The sequence below is a fragment of the Cygnus atratus genome, chromosome 18 (genome assembly GCF_013377495.2).
Source record: "Cygnus atratus isolate AKBS03 ecotype Queensland, Australia chromosome 18, CAtr_DNAZoo_HiC_assembly, whole genome shotgun sequence".
NCBI lineage: Eukaryota > Metazoa > Chordata > Aves > Anseriformes > Anatidae > Cygnus > Cygnus atratus.
This window is the reverse complement of record NC_066379.1, coordinates 4236010-4256734: the sequence shown is the minus strand read 5'-3', so window position 1 is coordinate 4256734 and position 20725 is coordinate 4236010. Positions and strand designations below refer to the sequence as shown.

The window sequence follows — 20725 nt, the reverse complement described above, 5'->3', positions numbered from 1 at the left end:
GTTCAGGTGGGTTGTGAAATGAGCTTTCAATTAGCCCTATGAAGGCTCACTACTAGATAAAAAAGCAGACGGGAGGAGGGATTTCCTACTCCTGGACTTTGATTTTGCAATACTTGAGAAGTAGATCATCACAATAATGCTGGGTTATGAGTATGGGGCTCATGTGATGGTGATGCTTTGTAAAGGACATGAACAAGCCAAAGAACAAAATGATCGATGCAGGGTTACCAGTGAATAGCCAGTTTTAAAGTTGACATGGCATGGTGGTGACTACAAGAACACAAAACTAAGCTCATTAAAATAAAACTGCAACTATCAAATTATGCCATTTATTGAGTCAGGCTACCTGATATTTTCAGTTGATTTTTATTTCAGAACTATTTGCGTGGATATATTTATTTGTAAAAAGGCACATAAAGCAACATCATTCATTTGCTGAGAGCCAAGAGCATAGATCATTAAAACCCTTTTCCCAAGACATTGGATGACTGGCATTACAGGCAAAACGCAGCTCAGGAGGCGCAAATCAGAACAGCTGGGAGTGACACCTCTGACTATCACCGTCTGCAAAATCAGCAGTAGGAAGGCAGAAAAGATGAGAAGGAAAGTGTGTGCCTGGGTGAACCCCAAAATCAGTTTGTGAATTGCATCTTGTGACAGATTTAGCTGAGCAACTGTCACTGGGCAGAACTGGGCAGGTAACCTTTATTCTCAAGACTTGACTAGCTCTCTGGCCCCAACTGGTGTTAAAGATTAGAAATTAAACTTGCACACTATTAAACTTGAATCCCTCGAAATACTACAATATAAGTTGTCAAATAGCATGTTGTCTCTTTTTCAAAAAACTCAAAATCTGAGGGTACACAAAAAAAGAACAGTGTCAGTCATCAATTTGACCACCCTACATGCACACATGAATATGTATACACATATTTGTTTCTCCCCATTAAAAGACCACGTCAGAGAACTGCGATAGCCTTTAATTTTAAGACAGTACTTTTCTAGGTCTAGGAAAATCAGGTACGCATCACTGGAATCTCCTGAAGCCCAGCACACAGCTCAATGCATCAATGGGAATGCTTGGCACTTCCTGAGAGGCTCTCGCAGCAATGACTTACAGCAGAGAAACAGAACCAAAAGTAACACCCATGATAGCTGCACTGAAAAAATGCATGTTGAACTAATCATACTGTTGCAAAACAACACAGAAATTTCCTACTTGTATTTGAAGGACCTTCCAAAGTTTTGAGGTCAAGAAAAAAATAAAAGGTCCATAACTTTTTTGTATACTTTTGTTTACTTTTTTTTGTATTTTTTATGTACACAGAGTCACACAACATCCTACATCCTTTGAGATTCCCTGCTGAAAGTGCCAGCTTACAGGTTTATGGTTGGTTAAACCATGCAAAAAATGATTCAACAAGCATCCATCCCGCTTCGGGGATGTGCTTTTGCAATTTGGATGCTGCTGCTTTTTGCTCAAAAGCCTGATACTGGTTTGGGTATAATGCAAATTTTGAGGATTTACTGAAATCAAACATGAGTTGTAAATCATTTGAAGATGACATGCTGCCTGTGAATTACCCTTTGGGGATCCCTGAAGTGCAGGCCCTCCTGTCTCTGCTGCACATGACAGAGCCCGCAGAGTAGCCTTCAACCTGCAGGTGGCTGCAAAACCAGGCTTTTGGCTCAGAAGGCCAAACCGCTCTAATGAAACAAACCAGTCACCTGTACAGGCTGGATGAGGCTCTGGAGAGCCTGAGCTAGCAGGTGGTCTTTAAGGTCCCTTCCAACCCAAGCTGTCCCATGGTTCTACAAAACTCCTTCTCAGGGAAATCTAGAACCCACCTGGGAGTTAACGGATGAAAAACTATGGCCACGCTACTGTGTTACGACATGGAAGATATGCAGAGAACATCTCCATCAGGGTTCAAGACGGCCTGCCTGAGCACAGATGCAGTTCTCCAAAGGATTTTAGGAGAACTGACAGTTTCAACCATAAAAACCATTGGGAAGATTCAGTTGGTTTAAGCCTGTGCTGCCAAAGAAGCCATGCATCTTGTGATGCTGGGGCTCCTCAACCAAGTACCAGGAGAGGACAGTAGCCCCAGGAAGCTTCTCATATTGCTTGCAAAAGCCTGGAGTTGGATAACTAGGGCAATTGCAGTCCTTGGTGAATGCATGGGAGTGGTGAAAGTACATTTGTGAAAACTACTGTGAGGTCATGTATAAAATAAACGTGTTTCTTCAGGTGATGGCTAGACTTTGCTTGAGAAGGATGCTGCTGGCATGAAGGCCTGGTTTGTCTCATTTGTAGATGATGCTTCAAATGGCTGTGACCTTCTGCTTTCATAAGCCTGATTGGGTTTTATAGAACCTGCAGAATTGAAGGAAAAACATCTGTGAGGCAAAGGCACAGGTCGATTTCATTGAGAAATAAAATCAGATTGCCTGTTAGGCTTGGAGATGTGAAGTCCTCAGAGAAGCTGCCCTGCCCCACCTGCTACCGGACCGCCTGTTGCTCTGAAAGAGGAAAGTTTGCAGGTTTGCAGCTTCTTCACCCAGAGAGTTCACAGCCTCTCTGCTGAAACCATGCCCTGTTCCTGCGGACATCAGCCTGTGCCTCAGGGGGGTCTGGGACAGCTCTGAAATATCACCGAGTGTTACACCACAGGGCAGGATGTCAGGAGAGCCACCAGCAGAAAGTTTTTTGCCTATCACACCAATATGTCTACTAATATGTCTTAACAGCATAATCACCGTGAGACTACCATCGCTTTGTCTTTACTGAGTTGTGTAAGCGCTTGCATAGCTCTTGTTTTTCCCAGATAGCCTTGTGTTTTATCTAACTGTAGATGTTCAACAGTCTCTGCTTGGTACCATTGGCTTCCTTTATAGTTAACAGAGAGCAACAGGCATCTTCACAGGCAAGTTCACGTCACATCTTAAACTTCATTTTAAGTGGGATGAATCACCTTCTCAAGACAGCTGTCTCTCTCCATTCACTAGAAAGGGAGCAAAAGAAAAAAAGCTTAGGCTATAACTAACTTCTAACCAAGTTAACCTTAAACAAATTAAATCGGAAATGTAATTTCTAGACTCTTAGAAGGAAACAACCAACTACCAGGGAAGAGCCAACAGGAGCATTTGGTTGGGTGAGGTAGTTCAGTAGCTGAGAGGAGACATCTCAGCTTCTGACAATACAGCTTCAGGTCCCATAAACCTTGGAGCCAGGGATGTAGGAGAGGGAGCTGCAGGCTAAAAGGGTGTCTGTAGGAGTGTGTAAATGATCAACACACAAGTATTAAAACCACTGCAGAGTCACATAGGGGCATAGGGCTAGAGATATGGGATTAAAATCTATTAATACAGCCTTGATGTAGTAAGGAAATGGGCATCCACTGAGCGTAGTCCTAGTAAGCACACCTAGCCTTTTGTTGAACACACTCCTGCCTTTGTAGCTAAATGATTTTACCATTTATCATAATTAAATAAAAAAAAAGTCATTGCTTACCTTTAAGAATCTGATAGAGCACTATGACAGGTCCTAGGAAAACAACAGCAAGAAAGTACCAGCATTAGCAAAGATTTACTTAGAAGATTTAAAACTAATAGACCTGCAGTTGTTTTTCCCTACTTGCATTAATCCAGAATGCTTGAGCAACTGCTGTCTATTTAAAACAGATCCACAGGCCTTGTGTTTCTCCACAACTCTGCACCAAGTGTGATGTATAAATAACCTCTGAGAGGGGAACCTCTCAGCAGGGATAATGCTTTGTTTGCCACACAACAGCACAGCTGCAGCCCAAGTCCTATACTCTGTTCTAGCACAATTTCTGAAAAGCTGCTTTAACACTACTGCACTTTAAGAACACTGCACTATGCTCTCTATTCAGTCCATACAGCCCATCCCAGTCCTTTCTGTGCATATTAGTTTGCAAAAAATAACAAAAAAACCCACCACCAACAAAAACATTTAAAATATATTCTTTCCTAAGTTAAGAATATATTCTCTTCTAAGTTAAAACTGCCTCTCAAGTGCGATCACTTGGCTGCATTAGTGTGGTGGTGAGGAAGTTTATTTTGTGCTTATTTGTCGTACTAAAGCCTGCTGGCTGTGGACTATGTCACAGCACCAAATGCAGAGGTGGAGTCCAGGCCATGTGCTAGCCCAGCCTCCCCCCTTCACAATGAATATCACTTAGCAACTTTCTAAACAATTTTATGGAAACGAGATACAGAAAGAAAACGCTGTACACTTCCATTTCCACTCCCAAGCCTGTTTCTAAAGGCACTTTACCCATAGGAAACATAACGTTTTGTCAGACTGTACCTTGACCATTTCGGGTTCTTTGAACACAATACAGCACCAGTGCTGCTGCTGCACAAACCCCAAGAATGAGGAAAGCGGCAGTGATGCCAATTCTGTTGCTGCTGCCTGGATCTGTTGGACTATCTGCAGAGAAGGAATAAATACAGGGTCCAAATGATCAAACAGGTATGCCAAGAAATGAGCCTGCCTCATAAGCAGTTATTTTAATACTTTAATAAGTGCGTGCATGACAAGCGTCCTCTTAGCCCGGAGGTAAAGTCCCATTTACTATTCACTAGTAAGTGGAATTCTGGAATCTTGTTGCACGCCCACCACATACCATCTTCCCTCAGCATCCCTGTATCTATTGCTGGACAGCTACAGATACAGCCACTTATGCCTATATCCAGGACTGGTATATATGGATAAATATGCCTAGGATGAGGCACCTGCATAGGTTGGGGGAAAGCCCCTGAGTTTGGATGCTACAGCACGTGTGGGTCCAAGATATGAATGTACAGAACATTCCTCCCAAAACACCTGTAAAACTACTCACAGCAAGCTGTCTGAGCAAAACCGTCTCAGAGCTAAAGGCAGACAAACACATGAAGAGACTAACCTAGAGTTATATAATCAGGGGACCTGTATATTGAGATTTTTTTCTTGCTTTCAATGTAGCAGTTCAGGTTACTGACGTATGCTTTGATTTCATCTGTCTCTACTGCACAGCAGATTTTTTCCTGCTCTGCGATGTGATGCGCCCCATTTTCTAGGGAAGGTAAAAGATAAAAGCAGCATTAAATAGAAATATGGATCATTTATAAAATTTTTAACCAAGGGTTATAGGTCAGCAACTTAGATTCTTTGTGTGCCATACAATGTTGAGGTTGCTACAATCATCCTTAGTTCAATAGGTGTCAGATTTTCTTCTCACTAAAGCTGATGAACCCTTCTATGAACCAATAGTCAAAGTCTTCAAATATGAAGATAGCAAAAAGTTTTCATAAGTAATTAAGAACATGAAATTTTAGGCGGGGGGGAAGACACCGTTGTTCAGGGACAGGCTTGGCATCATTCAGCAGGTCATGAGCAATTGCATTCTACATCACTTGCTTTTTACGCTTTGCACTCTTGGAGCCACGTCCTACATGTACTGACAGGCATTTTCATTTCTCATCCTGACAGTTTTGTGAGAAAACTGGCAGGATTATTTACTGAATTGTACAGAAGAACAACACAGAATGGCTTGTTAGGCTAGACCTGAATTTCAGTGTACACTGACTAAAGTATATCAGATTCATACATTGCAAACCAACACAGAATTTGATCATTAGAACTGCCGTTGGAAAAAAAAAGGTATCTTCATAAATCAGGTTAACATGTTTCACAATAAAAAAAAAAAACACTCAGTTTGACAAGTTAGTTTCCTCATTAATCTCACTGTCTGCCCAAATATATTACAGTTTGGTTTCATGACCAGAAAAGTATTATCTATATACTCATAGCTAGACTCCCAGCTGAGTTTACCTCCAAGCTCCACGTTGCCACAGGATTCTCCTATTCCCAAGTCTTTCTCCCAGATGATGGCATAAACTTCGTTAAGATACTTAATTTCTTGCTGAAAGCACATAATGATGTGAGTTTCATTGTTCACCAACTGAATAATGTCATTAGATAATGTCCCATTTTGTGTTTCTCCGATTTTTTCAAAGCTCTCGTAATTGGATGATTGGCAAATTGTGCTGTCACAATCTTTACAGCGATAAACTGTCACATTTGGTTTGGTAGAGCCATTTTTCCCCTCAGCAGGGTAATTTCTGGATGCAGCAATACCTACATGAGAAAATATAGAAAGCTATTAATCACCGGTTTCCTCCTCAGATTTCTGGGGAGATGAGTTCTGGTGGACAAACCCAGTTGTGGCTTAGGAGACATTGTCCGCCAATGGGAAGTTTTTCTAAGGTACTGGGTTCAGTCCCCAGAATAGTTTTTGGGGTTGAAATGTGATACAACTCCCTCACTGCTGCCTCGGGGGTTTGAACTAGGAAGCTGGCAGCTTGGGAAGTGAGTTGAGAGACATCTCCCCTCTTGAGCTAAGAGACCCCCTGCCCACGCAGGTTCAGACAAGTCACCCCTCCTTGTCTTCTCTCCTCTCAAAGCTCCTTGGCACAATCCCATCAGATGCATCTCCAGCACCTACGAGATCTCAGGACCATGCTGCCAGCCAAGCTGCCAGCCTGCAGCTGGATGCAGCGCCACTGACTCAGTCCGGTGTCCCCACAGGCAACAGCTTCCCAGACAAACCAGCAGGCACCAGCAGCCTGGCTGAGGTGCTGAAGCATGCCAGGGCTGGGCACTGACAGCTGACAGAGGGGTTTTGCTCTTTCAGACCCTTCTGGTAAAGGGCCAGTCCTTTAAGAAAGGATTCACCCCACCTGGCTTCAGGCAGAGCCAAAGGGTAAGTCATTCCTCCCAAGGCAGGCAGTTATGACAGAGAAGTGAATCACCTTCCCCTTCTTAATTTCTTTTCTCACCTTAGTAGTTCTGTGCTCTTAGCTTCAACTGGACACAACTGAGCTTTCTATTAACAGTTGAAAAGTTTCTAGCTACTGAAGCACAGTGAAAAGCAAGGAGCTCCAACAGGAGACTCACCTGGCTGCAGAGCGGGGCCACTGAGAAGCAGCAAGCACAGCCACAGGAAGCAGGCAGAGCCCGTTTGTCTGCCTGGGAGCATGGCTCTGGTGATGTTGGATGCTCCACGACCCTGGCACTGGTGCTGTTGGATGCTCCACGATCCTGGGGCAGGCTCACCGGGCTCCTCCTGCACTCATCTCCCTGTTCGGACATTAAATAGCATCCATTACCTCCTTTCTGTTATCTTTCCCTAGTCAAAGAGAAAAACGGCCTTCAGGCCGAATCTGTGAAGATTCAAGCCAAGAAAACTGGAATTCAGTGGCCCCATGCACATCACTCAGCAATACATACAACAAATCACTTGCTGCCACTTCCAAAACGACACCAAAAAATAGCCAAGAAAGGTGTTCTGTGCTGAATGAATGTTTAGTTTAACCCAATATGAAATATTTAGTGTTAAATGGAATTTTAATTTGGAAAAGCTGATGGGAAATATCTGTTCAAATCAAAAATAAAACCAAACAACCCTTAGTATTTCTTTCCCACTAATATCTTGGATTTAGTTAGAAAAGCATCCTAGATCATTTCAACGAAACAATAACAAATTTGTAAAGTATGTTTTAGTAAAACATGACTTTTAATTTCCAAAGGAGAAAAACTCTCAGAGAAGTAACCTACCTTTCCTCACCAGGCAAGCTCCAACAAACACTTAGCCCTTTGGAGCTTTTTGTTAGAAGTTTTCAGTAAAATAATTTTCTTGATATGTCACTGCCCGAGAAATACCTTGAGTGAGTTTCCAATTTATGCATGAACTCCTCAGCAGAAGTTAATGATCGTGATCCTCAGTCCCCAGGAGCAGAAGGGACAGGAGAAACCCCATCCCCAAAACAAGCCCCTTCCAGGTGGCACGGGAGGGACGCAGCCGATCTTGGAGACCGGCTGCAAAATTTCCCATGGAATAAAATCTGGGCCCCCCCTGCAGCACCCCAAGCTCTCAATGCCCCCTGCAGGGCTCGAGCCCAGGAGATGCTGGGCATGGCCCGGAGGTGCCAGCGCTGCCGCCCGTCCGCTGCCACTTCGCACCACACGAGGGACCAATTCCTCTGCTCTGTGGTCACTGCTGCTGTTTTCACAAATCTTTGATCCTGCAAGAATTTCTCTGGGTCCCACCAGCTATCAGCACCATTCAGAGCAGCGCGTGAGCACAGGGTCTTCTCTCTTTCTCTATCCATACATCTAAAACTGGTTCTGATCCTCTTTTTTCCCAAAAAAAACCCCACATCATTCAGTGCCCTTCCACACAATGCTCACTTAAAGCCTGCTTCCGGCTCTGCAAAGCATCAGTCGGCTGTCCCTGTCCCCTCGGGTCCTGAGGGACTGTCACCAACCTTGTCCTCCTGGGAGCCTGGCCCGACGCAGTGCCCCTGGACCAGCTGCAGCACACTGGGCGGTTACTGCCCCGAGGTGAGGGACACCATGGGACTTCTGGTCCAGTTTTCAGCCTCCCATCTATATATTCTGTTTTCTCCTTCCCTTTGCAGCCTCCTTGCCTCATCCTTGCTCCTCCTCCTCTGGAAACATTCCTGCCTTCTCCTCCTCCTCCTCTTCTTATTTCTAAAAACCATAACCCTATCTGCAAACCCCTGCCTTCTCCCACTGCCCTGCCTTAATGACCCTCTTTTGGCAGGTTTCTGAGAGTTATCTTGGCCACCTCCTACCATTTATTTTAAATTTTTGCTAACAATAAAACACTCAAATCTAAAACAGAACACTTGCTTTGGACAGAAAACATTTTTCATCAAGGTTTTACCCCAGCTTGCCTGCCTTTTGGGGGCAATATGAATTCCCACGTTCAGAGCTGCTCAAGTTGCCTGCACAGCTGGAACAAGGCAATGCCAGACCCTAAATGCAGACCAGCCACCAGCAGCAGATGACTGAAGCATCAGCTGTGTGGAGAGCCCCAGCAAGGTGTTCTGGCTTTGTTTGTGAAAGGAGCTACTGGAGAACAAATCCCCACCTGAAACTCTCCTGCTTTTCCTTCTCCCATAAATTCATAGCAAACAGGATGCAATAGACAACTCCAGTGTTCATCAAGCCAAGAAAGAGAGTCAATAAAGCAACAGCATCACTTCCCCCGAAGGAAAGGTCCTCTTTCAAAGATAAAGCCGAGACACAATGTCCTGGTGAGCCACCTGCGTCTTCCTGCCCCAGCACGAGCCAAACCAGCTCACCGCTTCCTTGGCGTGCGCCCTCACGCTCCCCGTCCTCCCCCTCCAGCCGGGCTCAGGCGGGGCTGCCCCTTCTGCAGGGACCCCAGGGTGATGAGCGCAGGGCTGTGGGGGGTCCCCATAGCCCCCTGAAGGGCTGGAGGGAGCAGGGCTGCTGCCCCGGGCTTCTGGAGCACTTCCCCCTCCGATTGATCCTGACACACAGTCACCAGCCCGCGGGAGCCCCCATTCTCCCCCAGCTGCAAACACGGCATTTCCCTGCCCCTCCTCACTTCTCCACCCAGCCACACACCTTTGCAGCTTTCTGAGCACTTTAGTGTACGGCTCTTACAGTCAGGCAGAACGGTCTTGGTGGAATAACACAGCATATTTTCAGAAAAAGTTTATGTGTTACCCTAAGTAGCCTGTGTAAAGGACTTAATTAGGTTTCAGTTTGAAGAAAATGGTCAGAAGGAAGCAACAAAAACAACAATCAAAGAACTTCACAAGTGACTACGGATTTTTTTTACACTCTAAGTTCTTTCCGGGAAAAGGAGTGGACTTTACATAAGAGAGAACTTCAGCACTGCTTACAGTACCCGTTTCACTTTGCCGATCTGCTGACTGACACTCTCAACAAGCCTTTGCAATAAAGAAAAAACATAAGTAAAATCAGAGGAAGAGGCAAAACAGCTATTTCCAGAGCAAGCCTACAAGTGCAGTTTGTTACCAGCAGTTCCAGCCAGCAATCAGCAGGACACAGTCCTCGAGCTGAGAAAACTTCTTCAGAAAGCAAAATTAAAAAATCTTCCATCGCAGCCAGTGGAAAACACTGCTGAGATTTTGCACTGTTTGCAGCACATTAAGGCAAGTAGTATGAACTCTTTCCCTAGTTTCATTTCTTTTATTTTGAAACCAATATCCTTACTGCCCGACCCTTTCTGTTTTGGTTCTGTTTTGTTTAGCTCTGAACCCAGAGCCATCGGGGTCTGGATCCCCACAGGTCCATTTTGGGGTGCAGCAGCAGCCCCAGGGAAACACACCACCATCAGCTGCAGCTTGGGTGACAGCTTCTCAACAGAAAGGGAGAGAGCTGCAAAGATTTCTATTGCACCCTCCTGGCAAATTATCCTTTACGTGCAAGTTTAGCAGGATGACAATTTTGGTAAGGGGATGTTAGAAAAACATGCAAAGAAGTTATGAGAAAATAAATAATGGTTAACTGGATGTCAGAAAAATTATTCAGGGGTAATAGGAGAAGAAAGTACAGTAATAGATTTATTCTGTAATTTTTGCAGTCACTCCCACCTACCTTAAATTGCACTAATTAATGAAGCTGTTATGTTTTTGCACTCACATCAACAATGGGACAGCAGTGCAGAGCTGCTCAAAAGCTGACAGGCAGGGCTGCAAAGCGTAGTGCTATTTGTTCGGCACGGTCACATACACAGAGTAGCACACGTTTTTCCCTACAGAGAAAACACTGAATGTTTCCCTTCCACCACAGTCACGCTTTTAGTGGCCCTTTCTAAATGTCTCCTTAAAAAGAGGAACCGCTAAGTATTTGAAAGAAAAAAGACCGGCTATAGACTATAGACAGGACCTCCTAAAGAAAAGCACAGTACAAGTACCTCAAAAGTGATTTGTGACTGAGGAAGCCTTCAAGTGCCTCTTCCTCTGCAGCGAGCCCCGCAGCTGGAAGCTGTGGTTCCTGAGCAGCTTCTCCTTCACCCAGGACATCGAGCTCTGATTCCAGGAGCGTGGATCCCCGAGACAAAGGCAGACCGGTGGCTTTTCCCTCCTTTTAAGGGCAATTCCATTTTCACTTTCACTTCTTGCTATAGGCAGGACAGCTGGTGCAATGTCAGCGAGGTACGTCCACGCTGCTACATAGGATGCTGCAGCTGGAAAGCGTGGAAAGCACTGCAGCCTCCTCTGCCAAAACCCACTCACAGGATGTGCCCCCCGCACAGGAGCTGGGCACGAAGGCTGCCGCTCTGTGTACTGCAGCAGGGATGTGAACTGAGAGGGTCTGAGACCTGTGCCTGGCTCTCCTACCATGTAACAGGCAGAAAGTCTGCACAGCCCTCGGGACAGCAAAGTAACCTCTCCATTTCCTGGAATCATCACAACTCAGGTAAAACAGGCTCACTGGCCTTGGCAAAGCAGTTTGAGGTTAACGCCACAGGTATTCATTTGTAGCTGACCACTTTTATATTTGCTGTTTAATAGAGAAAATATTATTTGTTAGCTCTGACCATGGAATAAAATCTTCAAGCACCTGTTCTGCGGTATTTCACATACTACGTGGTGTGTTTATCTTCTCTGCAGCCACTAATAGGGCTTGTGGAAGACTTATTTAAATGCTGCCCTCAATATGTCAGAGAATCCCAGAACGGCCGAGGTTGGCAGGGACCTCTGAAGACCACCCAGTCCAACCCCCAGCCGAGAAGGATCACCTAGAGCACCTTGTGCAGGATGGCACCCAGGTGGGTTTTGAGCGGTATCAGGGAGCGAAGAGGTGCATGCATCAGCTCCCAGTACCGGAACACCAGATGATGCAGACACTCTCCCAGTAGGACTACATTTTCTTAAATACAGCCTGCCACCCTGGCTCTCAGCACAGCCTGTTAAGGGGCGAGCTTAGATTCAAAACAAATGTTTGTCCCATGCACAAATAGTCCAGACTGCCAAATTAACACACATTAAAGCTAGACACAGACATTTGTTGCCTGTCTTCTTGTCTGTGTTGTGGAAGACATCTGTGTAGGATCAGCAGAGAGTGCCCTACTGCCAAGGAAGAGGAGGCTGAGGACAGCGGACAGGTGGGTGTATGCCTGAGCTGGCTGCTTGCAGAGTGCAGCTGGGCTGGGAGCACATTCTCCAGTTATTAGGCTCAGGGAAAAGCAGAGAAAGGTCCCCGTGGGCTGGGGCTCAGCACCAATACAACACAAGACCAATCCCTGAGGTGCATTATCACTGTAGCTGCAAGGTTTCCTTTCTATTTTCCTTTTCTGCTGCCTGCTCTCAGAGTTCAGGACAATTACCTTGCCCAGATTTTTCCGGAATTCCTCTCATCTATGTGATATGCATCCATACCTTACCTGTTACATTCTTTGCCTGCACAGACTGGAGTCAGATTTCCCGTAAAGCCTTTCTAGTTCTGACATGACAAGCATGTACTTTTGAATAACTCCAGCACATAAATTTGCTGCATATTGGAAAAGTGGAAAGACAGTGAATCCAGTATAATGCCTATGCTTTTTCTGCAAAAGCTTATTCCAAAGAGGAATAAGCAGAAATATGACAATGTCCTCCACAATAAACTCTGGGAAAGGAGAGAAAAGGATTCTTCCACCCTTCTAGGCTCCAAACAAATTTCTATTTGGGTTTTAACTCAGCCTCCTGCGAAGTTATCATAGACAGAAGAAAAGTATAAAGAGAATGAAATACTTGTGCTCAAAGACTATCCATCCAGTGTATTTAAATCTTGTAATCCCAATAAAGACCCAAGAAGAAGCTTTATCCATGACATTCAAATAAATATTTTGAGAACTAAACGTAAAACAAGAGATTTCTTTAAATGCAAATGTGAGAATAAATCAACAAAATAACTAATACTCCACAAATTAGAAAAGAAACAAGCAAATGTGAATGACAGCCAGGGAGGAAAGGTGTTGTGCCTTCCATCAGGTTGTCTGGGAACCCCAAGCTGGTACATCCCTCAGCACGGGTAGCTCCTGACTCAGTCAGAGGAAGCCAGAAAAAATAGTAGTAACAAATCTAAGTTAATTTTCCAGACAGAACTCAGAGTCTTGCAGTGGCCTGAGAAACTATGTTGGGAATTACTGCCTATATTCAACATTTGGTTCCCACACCATGAGTGCACTGAAGTAGTCAGAAAACACTAGTAGGGAAATAGAAAAGGACAGACTTTCTTGCACCTCTGGGCAGCTTGTGCTATCTGTAGCAGAGAAAAAAAGGCAGTAGGTTGAGCCAACGGCTCTGTAGAAATGATAAGTGATAACGAGCTAGCAGGGAGTTGTTCCAGTAAGTCAATATTGTTATAGTAAGCCAGGTCAAGCTCAGCTGCATTACCTCTTTTGTAGGTCTTTCTTATGTCATTTTCTCAAGGCTAAGGCTTTCCCTTTTCCTCCTAAAAACATGTTTCTTTGAGAAAAACATGCAATACCAGTTACATGTCACAGTCCCACACGTTAAAGACTTTCTTTCACCTGGGCCTCTGGCTCCTTGGTAGCTGTGCTACTGCTCAGCTGGTAGCCAGCAGCAGCTCCACCAAATTAGGTGCTGTGACAGTCTCTAGGAGGGATGCTACCCACTCCAGCCTGCACGACAGAGCTCAGTGTGGCTTCTGGAAATGAAAAGGGAGTGCAGAGTTCAGCAAGGCTACATAGGAGTGCGATGGGATAAAATTATATGCTATAATATACTACCACATACTATAATTTAATCAGGTAGGACAGCCAGTACTAAGAGCTTTCGCACATACCAAATATCAGCCTGCTGTCATATAGCTTGTCCTGGAGGCTGGGATCTTGCCTGGGGCAAATCAGTTCTTGTCTCAGGAACCCAGTAAAAGTCAAGTAAAAGGTGTGATACATGACAGCACGCGAGGAGAACCCCATGGAGCTGATATGGGAATTGACAGCCAAAGCCCACTGCTGGGCCAACATAGGTGGCTGAGACAAAAGAGTTGCACTGTATTAAATGGTACACAGCACCTCTCAGGACACCTCAGTCTGTGGAGCCTCCTCATCTCAAAGCCAGGGTACAGCCAGAGAGAGACCAATCCCCCCGCCTCCTCCTGAGAAGTCTTCTGATCCCCATGGCTTGAGACTGGAGCAAGTAGCTGCAGGGAGGGTTGCTCTTGTGCCTTTGCCCAAACATCCCTATAAGCAGGCTTGGACAAGAAGAGGAAGTGGTTTTGGTTGCCTTTCAAGTCAATTTTCACAATGAACAATCAAATCATCACAGTTTTGCTCTTTCTAAGCTCAGGATACACAAAAGAGCTTGTATTTCTCTACTTTCTCAGAACCACTTTGTGTCAAAAACATTTCAGAGAAAGCGAGATCAGCCAAGCCTGGGAGCAGCAGGAGGTGACCTGTGCTCTAAATCCCAGTGCTCCTGCCACAGCCTGGACAGCCAGCACAACCTGCTCCTGGCCCCTGGCCATGGGGCTGAGCACCTTCTCTGCCCAGCCCCTGGTCAGGGCACAGCCCCACGGGAAAGGCTCCAGATTCGAGCACGAGTGCTTTGGGGTGGGACCAGGCATACATGCACTATGGGGGTGGTTGGAGCTCCCTCAGGACCGCTGGCAGAAGAGGTTTCTAGCACTCACAGGCTGCTGCTGGCAGGTTTGGGCTGCTCAGTCCACCTCAAACAACCCCTCACCTGTTGCACCTCTCCCTGCCACCTGAGACAACCTGGAACTTACCACTGGAAAACAGCGTGCCTCTATGGAAGAAAAACATGCCTCTGTCAGGGCAGCTGTCGATATCAATTCAGTTGATAGAGAAACTAAAAGCAAACCTGTGTGTGAGGTTCTCAGTGACTGTATGGCACCAGCTGTCCTTTGAAACATCTGCAAGGGACAGGACAACCCTGACTCATCACCACCAGTGGGAGTGGTGTGGAGGTTTTACCCTGCTGGTGAGCTGAACTCCACCTAATTGCACTCTCCCTCTCCCTTCTCAGCGGGAAAGGGCTCAGGGGAGCCTTTGAGATAAGGACAGGGATATCACTCAACAATTATCGTCATGGGCAAAACAGACACAGCAATAAGTTACACTAATCTCCCTATGCTTATTACTAACAGATAAGAGCAGTGAGAATCTAAAAGCAAACAAAAACTACACCTTTGCCTGGTCCACTCTCTTCTCCCTCCTCACGCTGAATGGCACAGGGGAATGGGGGCTGCGGTCAGTCCATAATGTTTTGTTGCTGCCGCTCCTTCATCCTCTCTCTGCCCCTGCTCCACGCAGGGTCCCTCCCACGGGATGCTGTCCTTCCCAAACTGATCCTGCAGGGGCTGCCCACAGGCTGCAGCTCTTCAAGAACTGCTCCCATATGGGCCATATGGCTCCATACCACGGGGTCCATCCCCCAGGAGCAAACTGCTCCAGCACGGGTCCCCCACAGGCAGCAGCTCCCCCCAGACCCCCTGCTCCTGCGTGGGCTCCTCTCCACAGGCTGCAGCTCCGGCCCGGGGCCTCCTCCTGCAGGGGCTCTGCACAGGCCACAGCCTCCTCCAGGCCACATCCACCTGCTCCACAGGGGGCTCCTCCACGGGCTGCAGCGTGGAGATCTGCTCCGTGTGGGACCCATGGGCTGCAGGGGGACAGCCTGCTCCACCAGGGGCCTCTCCACAGGCCGCAGGGGAACTGCTGCTGCGTGCCTGGAGCACCTCCTGCCCTCCTGCTGCACTGACCCTGGGGGCTGTAGGGCTGGTTCTCACTCCTCTCTCCCAGCTGCTATGCAGCAGGTTTTGTCCCCCTTCCTTAAATCTGCTTTCACAGAGCTGTGACTAACACTGCTCACTGGCTTGGCCCTGGCCAGCAGCGGGTCCCTTTTGGAGCTGTCTGGAGCTCTGATCAGCTGGCTCTGATGTGACAGGGCGGCTGCGGGGGTCTGCTTACAGAGGCAGCTTCCCTGCTACCAAGCCGTTGTCACATAAACCCAACGCAAACAAGTAGAGCTGGCCCAAGTCCGAGCTGCTGCTTTTGACACACGTGGCCTCGGTCCCACGTACTGCAGCATACAGCTCCGCCATTAGGAGACGAGGGCCCTTATGGCCCCTGTGAATCCTGCCCTGACCCCTTTTCTCTGCTACATCACCTTCTGATCCTGTTTCCTGGTTGCAAGTGGTCTCAAGTGACAGAAAAAACAAGGGCAGGAAAAGCACGCTGCCACTCCCTACGTCTGAGATGAATCCCCTTACGTTTCCCACCAAGAATGAGTTTTCAGCCATGTGCACTGTTGCACCCTGGTGCCGGTCTCAGATACAACCTCACGGACTCTCCCTGGAAGTGTGCACTGGCCAGTGCAGTGCAGAGAGCACTTCGGAGCTCATTCCTTCCGCTGCTCCAACAAGCAGTCCTGAGCATCTCTACTGAGAGGCATTCAGGGTGAACAAACCCTTTTCCTTGCTGGACAAGATTTTATTTTTTATTTTTAACATAAACATCATGGTTATTTCCAAACCTCCCATTTTTGCCAGCTCCTAAGTGTGACAGCTGCAAATAGCAGCACAAGGGAGCAAGTTACAGCCAAGCAATCCAGTGGTTGATTGTTCTGTTCTTCTGGATGACTGAGTGGTGTGGGGAAGTGCTGGCAGGACCAAACTCTTCCTCTGAAACCAGCTAGTTCAGAGAGTTTATGATTCAAGTCCCAGTGCATGCTGTCAGTCCAAAATATATCAATATTCTGAGAAACTGACTCAAAAATTTACTTTTCTTTTGCCCCACATCATTATTTTTTTTCTCACAGAAAATAAGTTACTTTTGAAGTTAAAGAAAAAAGAGAAGACTGGAAAAGAAAAGACTGAGGAGAGACCTCATCAGTGTGTGTAAATATCTGAGGGGAGGGTGTCAAGAGGATGGAGCTGGTCTCTTTTCAGTTGTGCCCAGTGAGAGGATGAGAGGCAACAGGCAAAAACTGAAGCACAGGAGGTTCCGGCTGAATATGACAAGGCATTTCTTTACCATGAGGGTGACAAAGCACTGGAACAGGTTGCCCAGAGAGGTTGTGGAGTCTCCTTCCCTGGAGATATTCAAAACCCACCTGGACGCCATCTTGCGCAAGGTGCTCTAGGTGATCCTGCTCAGGGTGGGGGGGGAGGAGGGTTGGACTAGATGATCTTCCGAGGTCCCTTCCAAACTTGGCCATTCTGTGATTCTGTGAAGGACAAACCATTGATAATACCTTCTACAAGCACAGAACAGAATCTAGGGAAAACATACATTGCCTATACTATAATTCCAGGAACAGGCAAGGAACTTCAGTATCCAAGAACTGCTCTGAGAACTGTTTATTCTCATAATGTCCATCCTGCCACTCAGCCTCTTACAGATGTAGCTAGCGCTGCAACCTTTAACTATAAATTCAGTACCTGATAAACAGGAAAAATATTTTAATGTCTGTCCTCAGTAATGAAATTCTCCTCTTTTTATTTACCCGGAAAGATGCTTTAGAAATGAATGGTTTTCTGTGGGCTGCCATGCCTTATCTTATGTTAGCAATGCAAGATCTTCTGCAAAAAAGGTTGTAACGTGACATTAATCTGCTAAAACATATATAAAACCATGGAGTACAAAGTAACAGCTGAACATCAGCCTACTCCTGCATATGCACCAATTTCAACTTAAGGCAAAATTTTCAATCCCTGAGTTTTGTCCTCAAAGTCCAACCAACATGCAGGCAACCAAGCCAATGGGTGAGGGACAGACATTTGTATTCTGCTTTACTGATGTCACCACCATTAGGGTCCTTACGTATACAGCAGTGATACTAGAAACTCTACTATTGAATCAGGCTTTATTTTGACTTCCAGAAATCCTCCACCTTGAACCTTCTCCTATGGCCAAGCAACTTTCTGCTTTCTTTGATCCACCCTGACACTACAAAATTCCTTCCCTTTACTACAGAAATACCAGCCGAGAACATTAACATTAACCTTGGCCAGAACTTTACCCAGGAACTCAATGTCAGAAGTGGGCAGGAGATGAAAATAAAATACTATGAATACAGAGAAAGCTAGACTTTTTCTAAGGCATGACTACAAGTAGTGTTTAGGGTTTCTGTTCTTTGTCCCATCAGAGAACTTTCTACCTGCTTTTTTAACATATCTTTTTTAATGTGATGTTTATTTACATATCTTATTTCATTATTAGGTTAAAGGTTTGACTAGATGATCTTAGAGGTGTTTTCCAACCTGAATGATTCTATGATTCTATGTTCTGGGAAGTTGAGAGGGTAATAATAAAGACCAGGGATCTATCCCAGACCTGTCCATTGATAGTCACTGTATCATTATGTCATTGATCCCAGTGTGTTTTGCCACAGGTTTTGCTTTCCAAATCTTACTTTCTGACAAAACTTCCTCTTTCATATGTGCAATAGGCTGGCCTGCTAACCTGATACGTCAGGAAAATAGCTCATGAAATCATTTACGGCTGAAATATAAAACGAGAACCATAATTGTTTATGACAATCTATGTAGTATCATAAAAGTGATTGTTATTGCTAAAGTAATTCACCCATCCAGGCTTCGACATATCTGCTGTGAACACAAGGAAAAAAAAAAAAGCTTTTTCTGGTGACACTGCCTTACAAAATTTAGCGTACACAATAAATTTTGTTCAGGAGAAGTGTAAGAGATATTACGATGAAAAACAGCAGCCACAAGTATCTCTTGGCAGTGGTGACTTACTGCAACAGAAACCAATGCAATTACTCAAAATACTGCTGGCAGAACGAGCTTTTGTAGGTCAGCATAAGAACCACATCATGAGGTTCAAACAGCTGTTAGGTTTTAAAGTCTCCATATATATTTAAAATTTTCTTAAAAAGGCCAGAATTCATCCCTCACAGGAGTCCACTGCTTTGAGAAAGAAATATCACAGTTGATTGCAGTTGATTGCAGGTGGTGTTTTCGTCTATCCCTACGGGGGGAGGGAGAGGCACGGAGAGGACATGGAAAGCTCACGTGGTTAATAGGTGGCTCAGAGACTGGTGCCGGCACAGAAATTTTGGGTTTTTTCACCATGGGGAGCTTTACTCGGCACCCGGCCTGATGGCCTCAGATGGGTCCCTATCTCCAAGGGGAAAACGGATCCTAGGCCAGGAGCTGGCGGGGCTCATAGAGAGAGCTTTAAACTAGGCGAGAAGGGGGACGGGGCTCAAACAAGGCTTATTGGAGCCGTGCCGGGGGAAACAATGGCTAGGCTGGGGAAGAAGGCGATGGCCCAGCTGAAGTGCATCTACACTAATGCACGCAGCATGGGTAACAAACAGGAGGAGCTGGAAGCCATCGTGCAGCAGGAAGGCTACGACTTGGTTGCCATCACGGAGACGTGGTGGGACCGCTCCCATGACTGGAGTGCTGCAATGCCTGGCTATCGGCTCTTCAGGAGGGACAGGCAGCACAGAGGGGGTGGTGGCGTGGCTCTCTACATTAGAGAATCTTTTGATGTTGTGGAACTCCAGGCTGGGAATGATAAGGTTGAATCCCTGTGGGTTAGGATCCGCGGGAAGGCCGGCAAGGCTAGCGTCCTGGTCGGGGTCTGTTATAGACCGCCGAACCAGGATGAGGAGACGGATGAGGAGTTTTATAGGCAACTGACAGAAGTTGCAAAATCGTCGGCGCTTGTCCTCGTGGGGGACTTCAACTTCCCGGATATATCCTGGAAACACAACACGGCACGGAGAAAGCAGTCTAGGAGGTTTCTGGAGAGCGTGGGAGATAGCTTCCTGACGCAGCTGGTCAGTGAACCCACCAGGGGTGGTGCCCCGCTAGACCTTCTCTTCACAAACAGAGAAGGACTGGTGGGAGATGTGGTGGTCGGAAACTGTCTTGGACAGAGTGACCACGAAATGGTAAAGTTCTCTATTCTTGGCGAGGCCAGGAAGGGGACCAGTAAAACTGCTGTATTGGACTTCCGGAGGGCTGACTTTGAGCTGCTCAGGACGCTGGTTGGCCGAGTCCCTTGGGAGGCGGTTCTGAAGGGCAGAGGAGTCCAGGAAGGCTGGGCGCTCCTCAAGAAGGAAATCTTAACGGCACAGGAGCGGTCTGTCCCCACGTGCCCAAAGACGAGCCGGCGTGGAAGAAGACCGGCCTGGCTCAACAGAGAGTTGCGGCTTGTGCTTAGCAGAAAAAAGAGGGTTTATAATCTTTGGAAAAAAGGGCGGGCCGCTGAGGAGGACTACAAGGATGTAGCGAGGCTGTGCAGGGAGAAAATTAGAAAGGCCAAAGCTCATCTGGAGCTCAACCTGGCTACTGCCGTTAAAGACAACAAAAAATCCTTTTACAAATATATCAATGCGAAACGGAGGACTAAGGAGAATCTCCATCCTTTACTGGATGCGAGGGGAAACCTAGTTACTAAGGATGAAGAAAAGGCTGAGGTGCTTAATGCCACCTTTGCCTCAGTCTTTAGCGGCAATACCGGTTGTTCTCTGGATACCCAGTGCCCTGAGCTGGCGGAAGGGGATGGGGAGCAGGATGTGGCCTTTGCTATTCATGAGGAAATGGTTGGCGACCTGCTAAGGAGCTTGGATGTGCGCAAGTCGATGGGGCCGGATGGGATGCACCCGAGGGTACTGAAAGAACTGGCGGAGGAGCTGGCCAAGCCGCTTTCCATCATTTATCGGCAGTCCTGGCTATCGGGGGAGGTCCCAGTTGACTGGCGGCTAGCCAATGTGACGCCCATCTATAAGAAGGGCCGGAGGGCAGACCCGGGTAACTATAGGCCTGTCAGTTTGACCTCAGTGCCAGGAAAGCTCATGGAGCAGATTATCTTGAGGGTCATCACGCGGCACTTGCAGGGCGAGCAGG

The 20725-nt window shown here is 46.5% G+C and overlaps 1 protein-coding gene across 3 annotated transcripts; it reads right to left on the bottom strand.

The window, feature by feature from the left end:
* Nucleotides 1-348: 348 nt before the first annotated feature.
* Nucleotides 349-10985, bottom strand: LOC118255594 (uncharacterized). Of its 3 annotated transcripts, XM_035561918.2 has the most exons (8): nt 10785-10985; nt 6965-7147; nt 5840-6145; nt 4932-5081; nt 4334-4456; nt 3515-3547; nt 2976-3005; nt 349-2377 (listed from the first exon to the last, which is right to left on the bottom strand). In XM_035561918.2, exons 2-7 carry the CDS (start codon nt 7044-7046, stop codon nt 2980-2982), a joined length of 720 nt encoding a protein of 239 aa, XP_035417811.1. In that variant the 5' UTR covers nt 7047-7147; nt 10785-10985; the 3' UTR covers nt 349-2377; nt 2976-2979. The 3 variants fall into 3 exon arrangements, with proteins under 3 accessions (XP_035417811.1, XP_035417810.1, XP_035417812.1); XM_035561917.2 differs by lacking the exon at nt 2976-3005 and having other exon boundaries at nt 357-2377; nt 10785-10965; XM_035561919.2 differs by lacking the exons at nt 2976-3005; nt 4932-5081 and having other exon boundaries at nt 363-2377; nt 10785-10928.
* Nucleotides 10986-20725: the final 9740 nt, after the last annotated feature.

Bases quoted from the DNA above. Each gene is read 5' to 3' on its own strand.
- LOC118255594 (XM_035561917.2), bottom strand. From the start codon at position 7,046: ATGCTCCCAGGCAGACAAACGGGCTCTGCCTGCTTCCTGTGGCTGTGC. The intron at 4,457-4,931 runs GTTAGTCTCTTC...CCTTCTCTGCAG, and splicing joins CCCTGATTATATAACTCTAG to ATAGTCCAACAGATCCAGGC. The intron at 2,378-3,514 runs GTAAGCAATGAC...TCAATTCTGCAG, and splicing joins GCTCTATCAGATTCTTAAAG to GTTCTATAAAACCCAATCAG.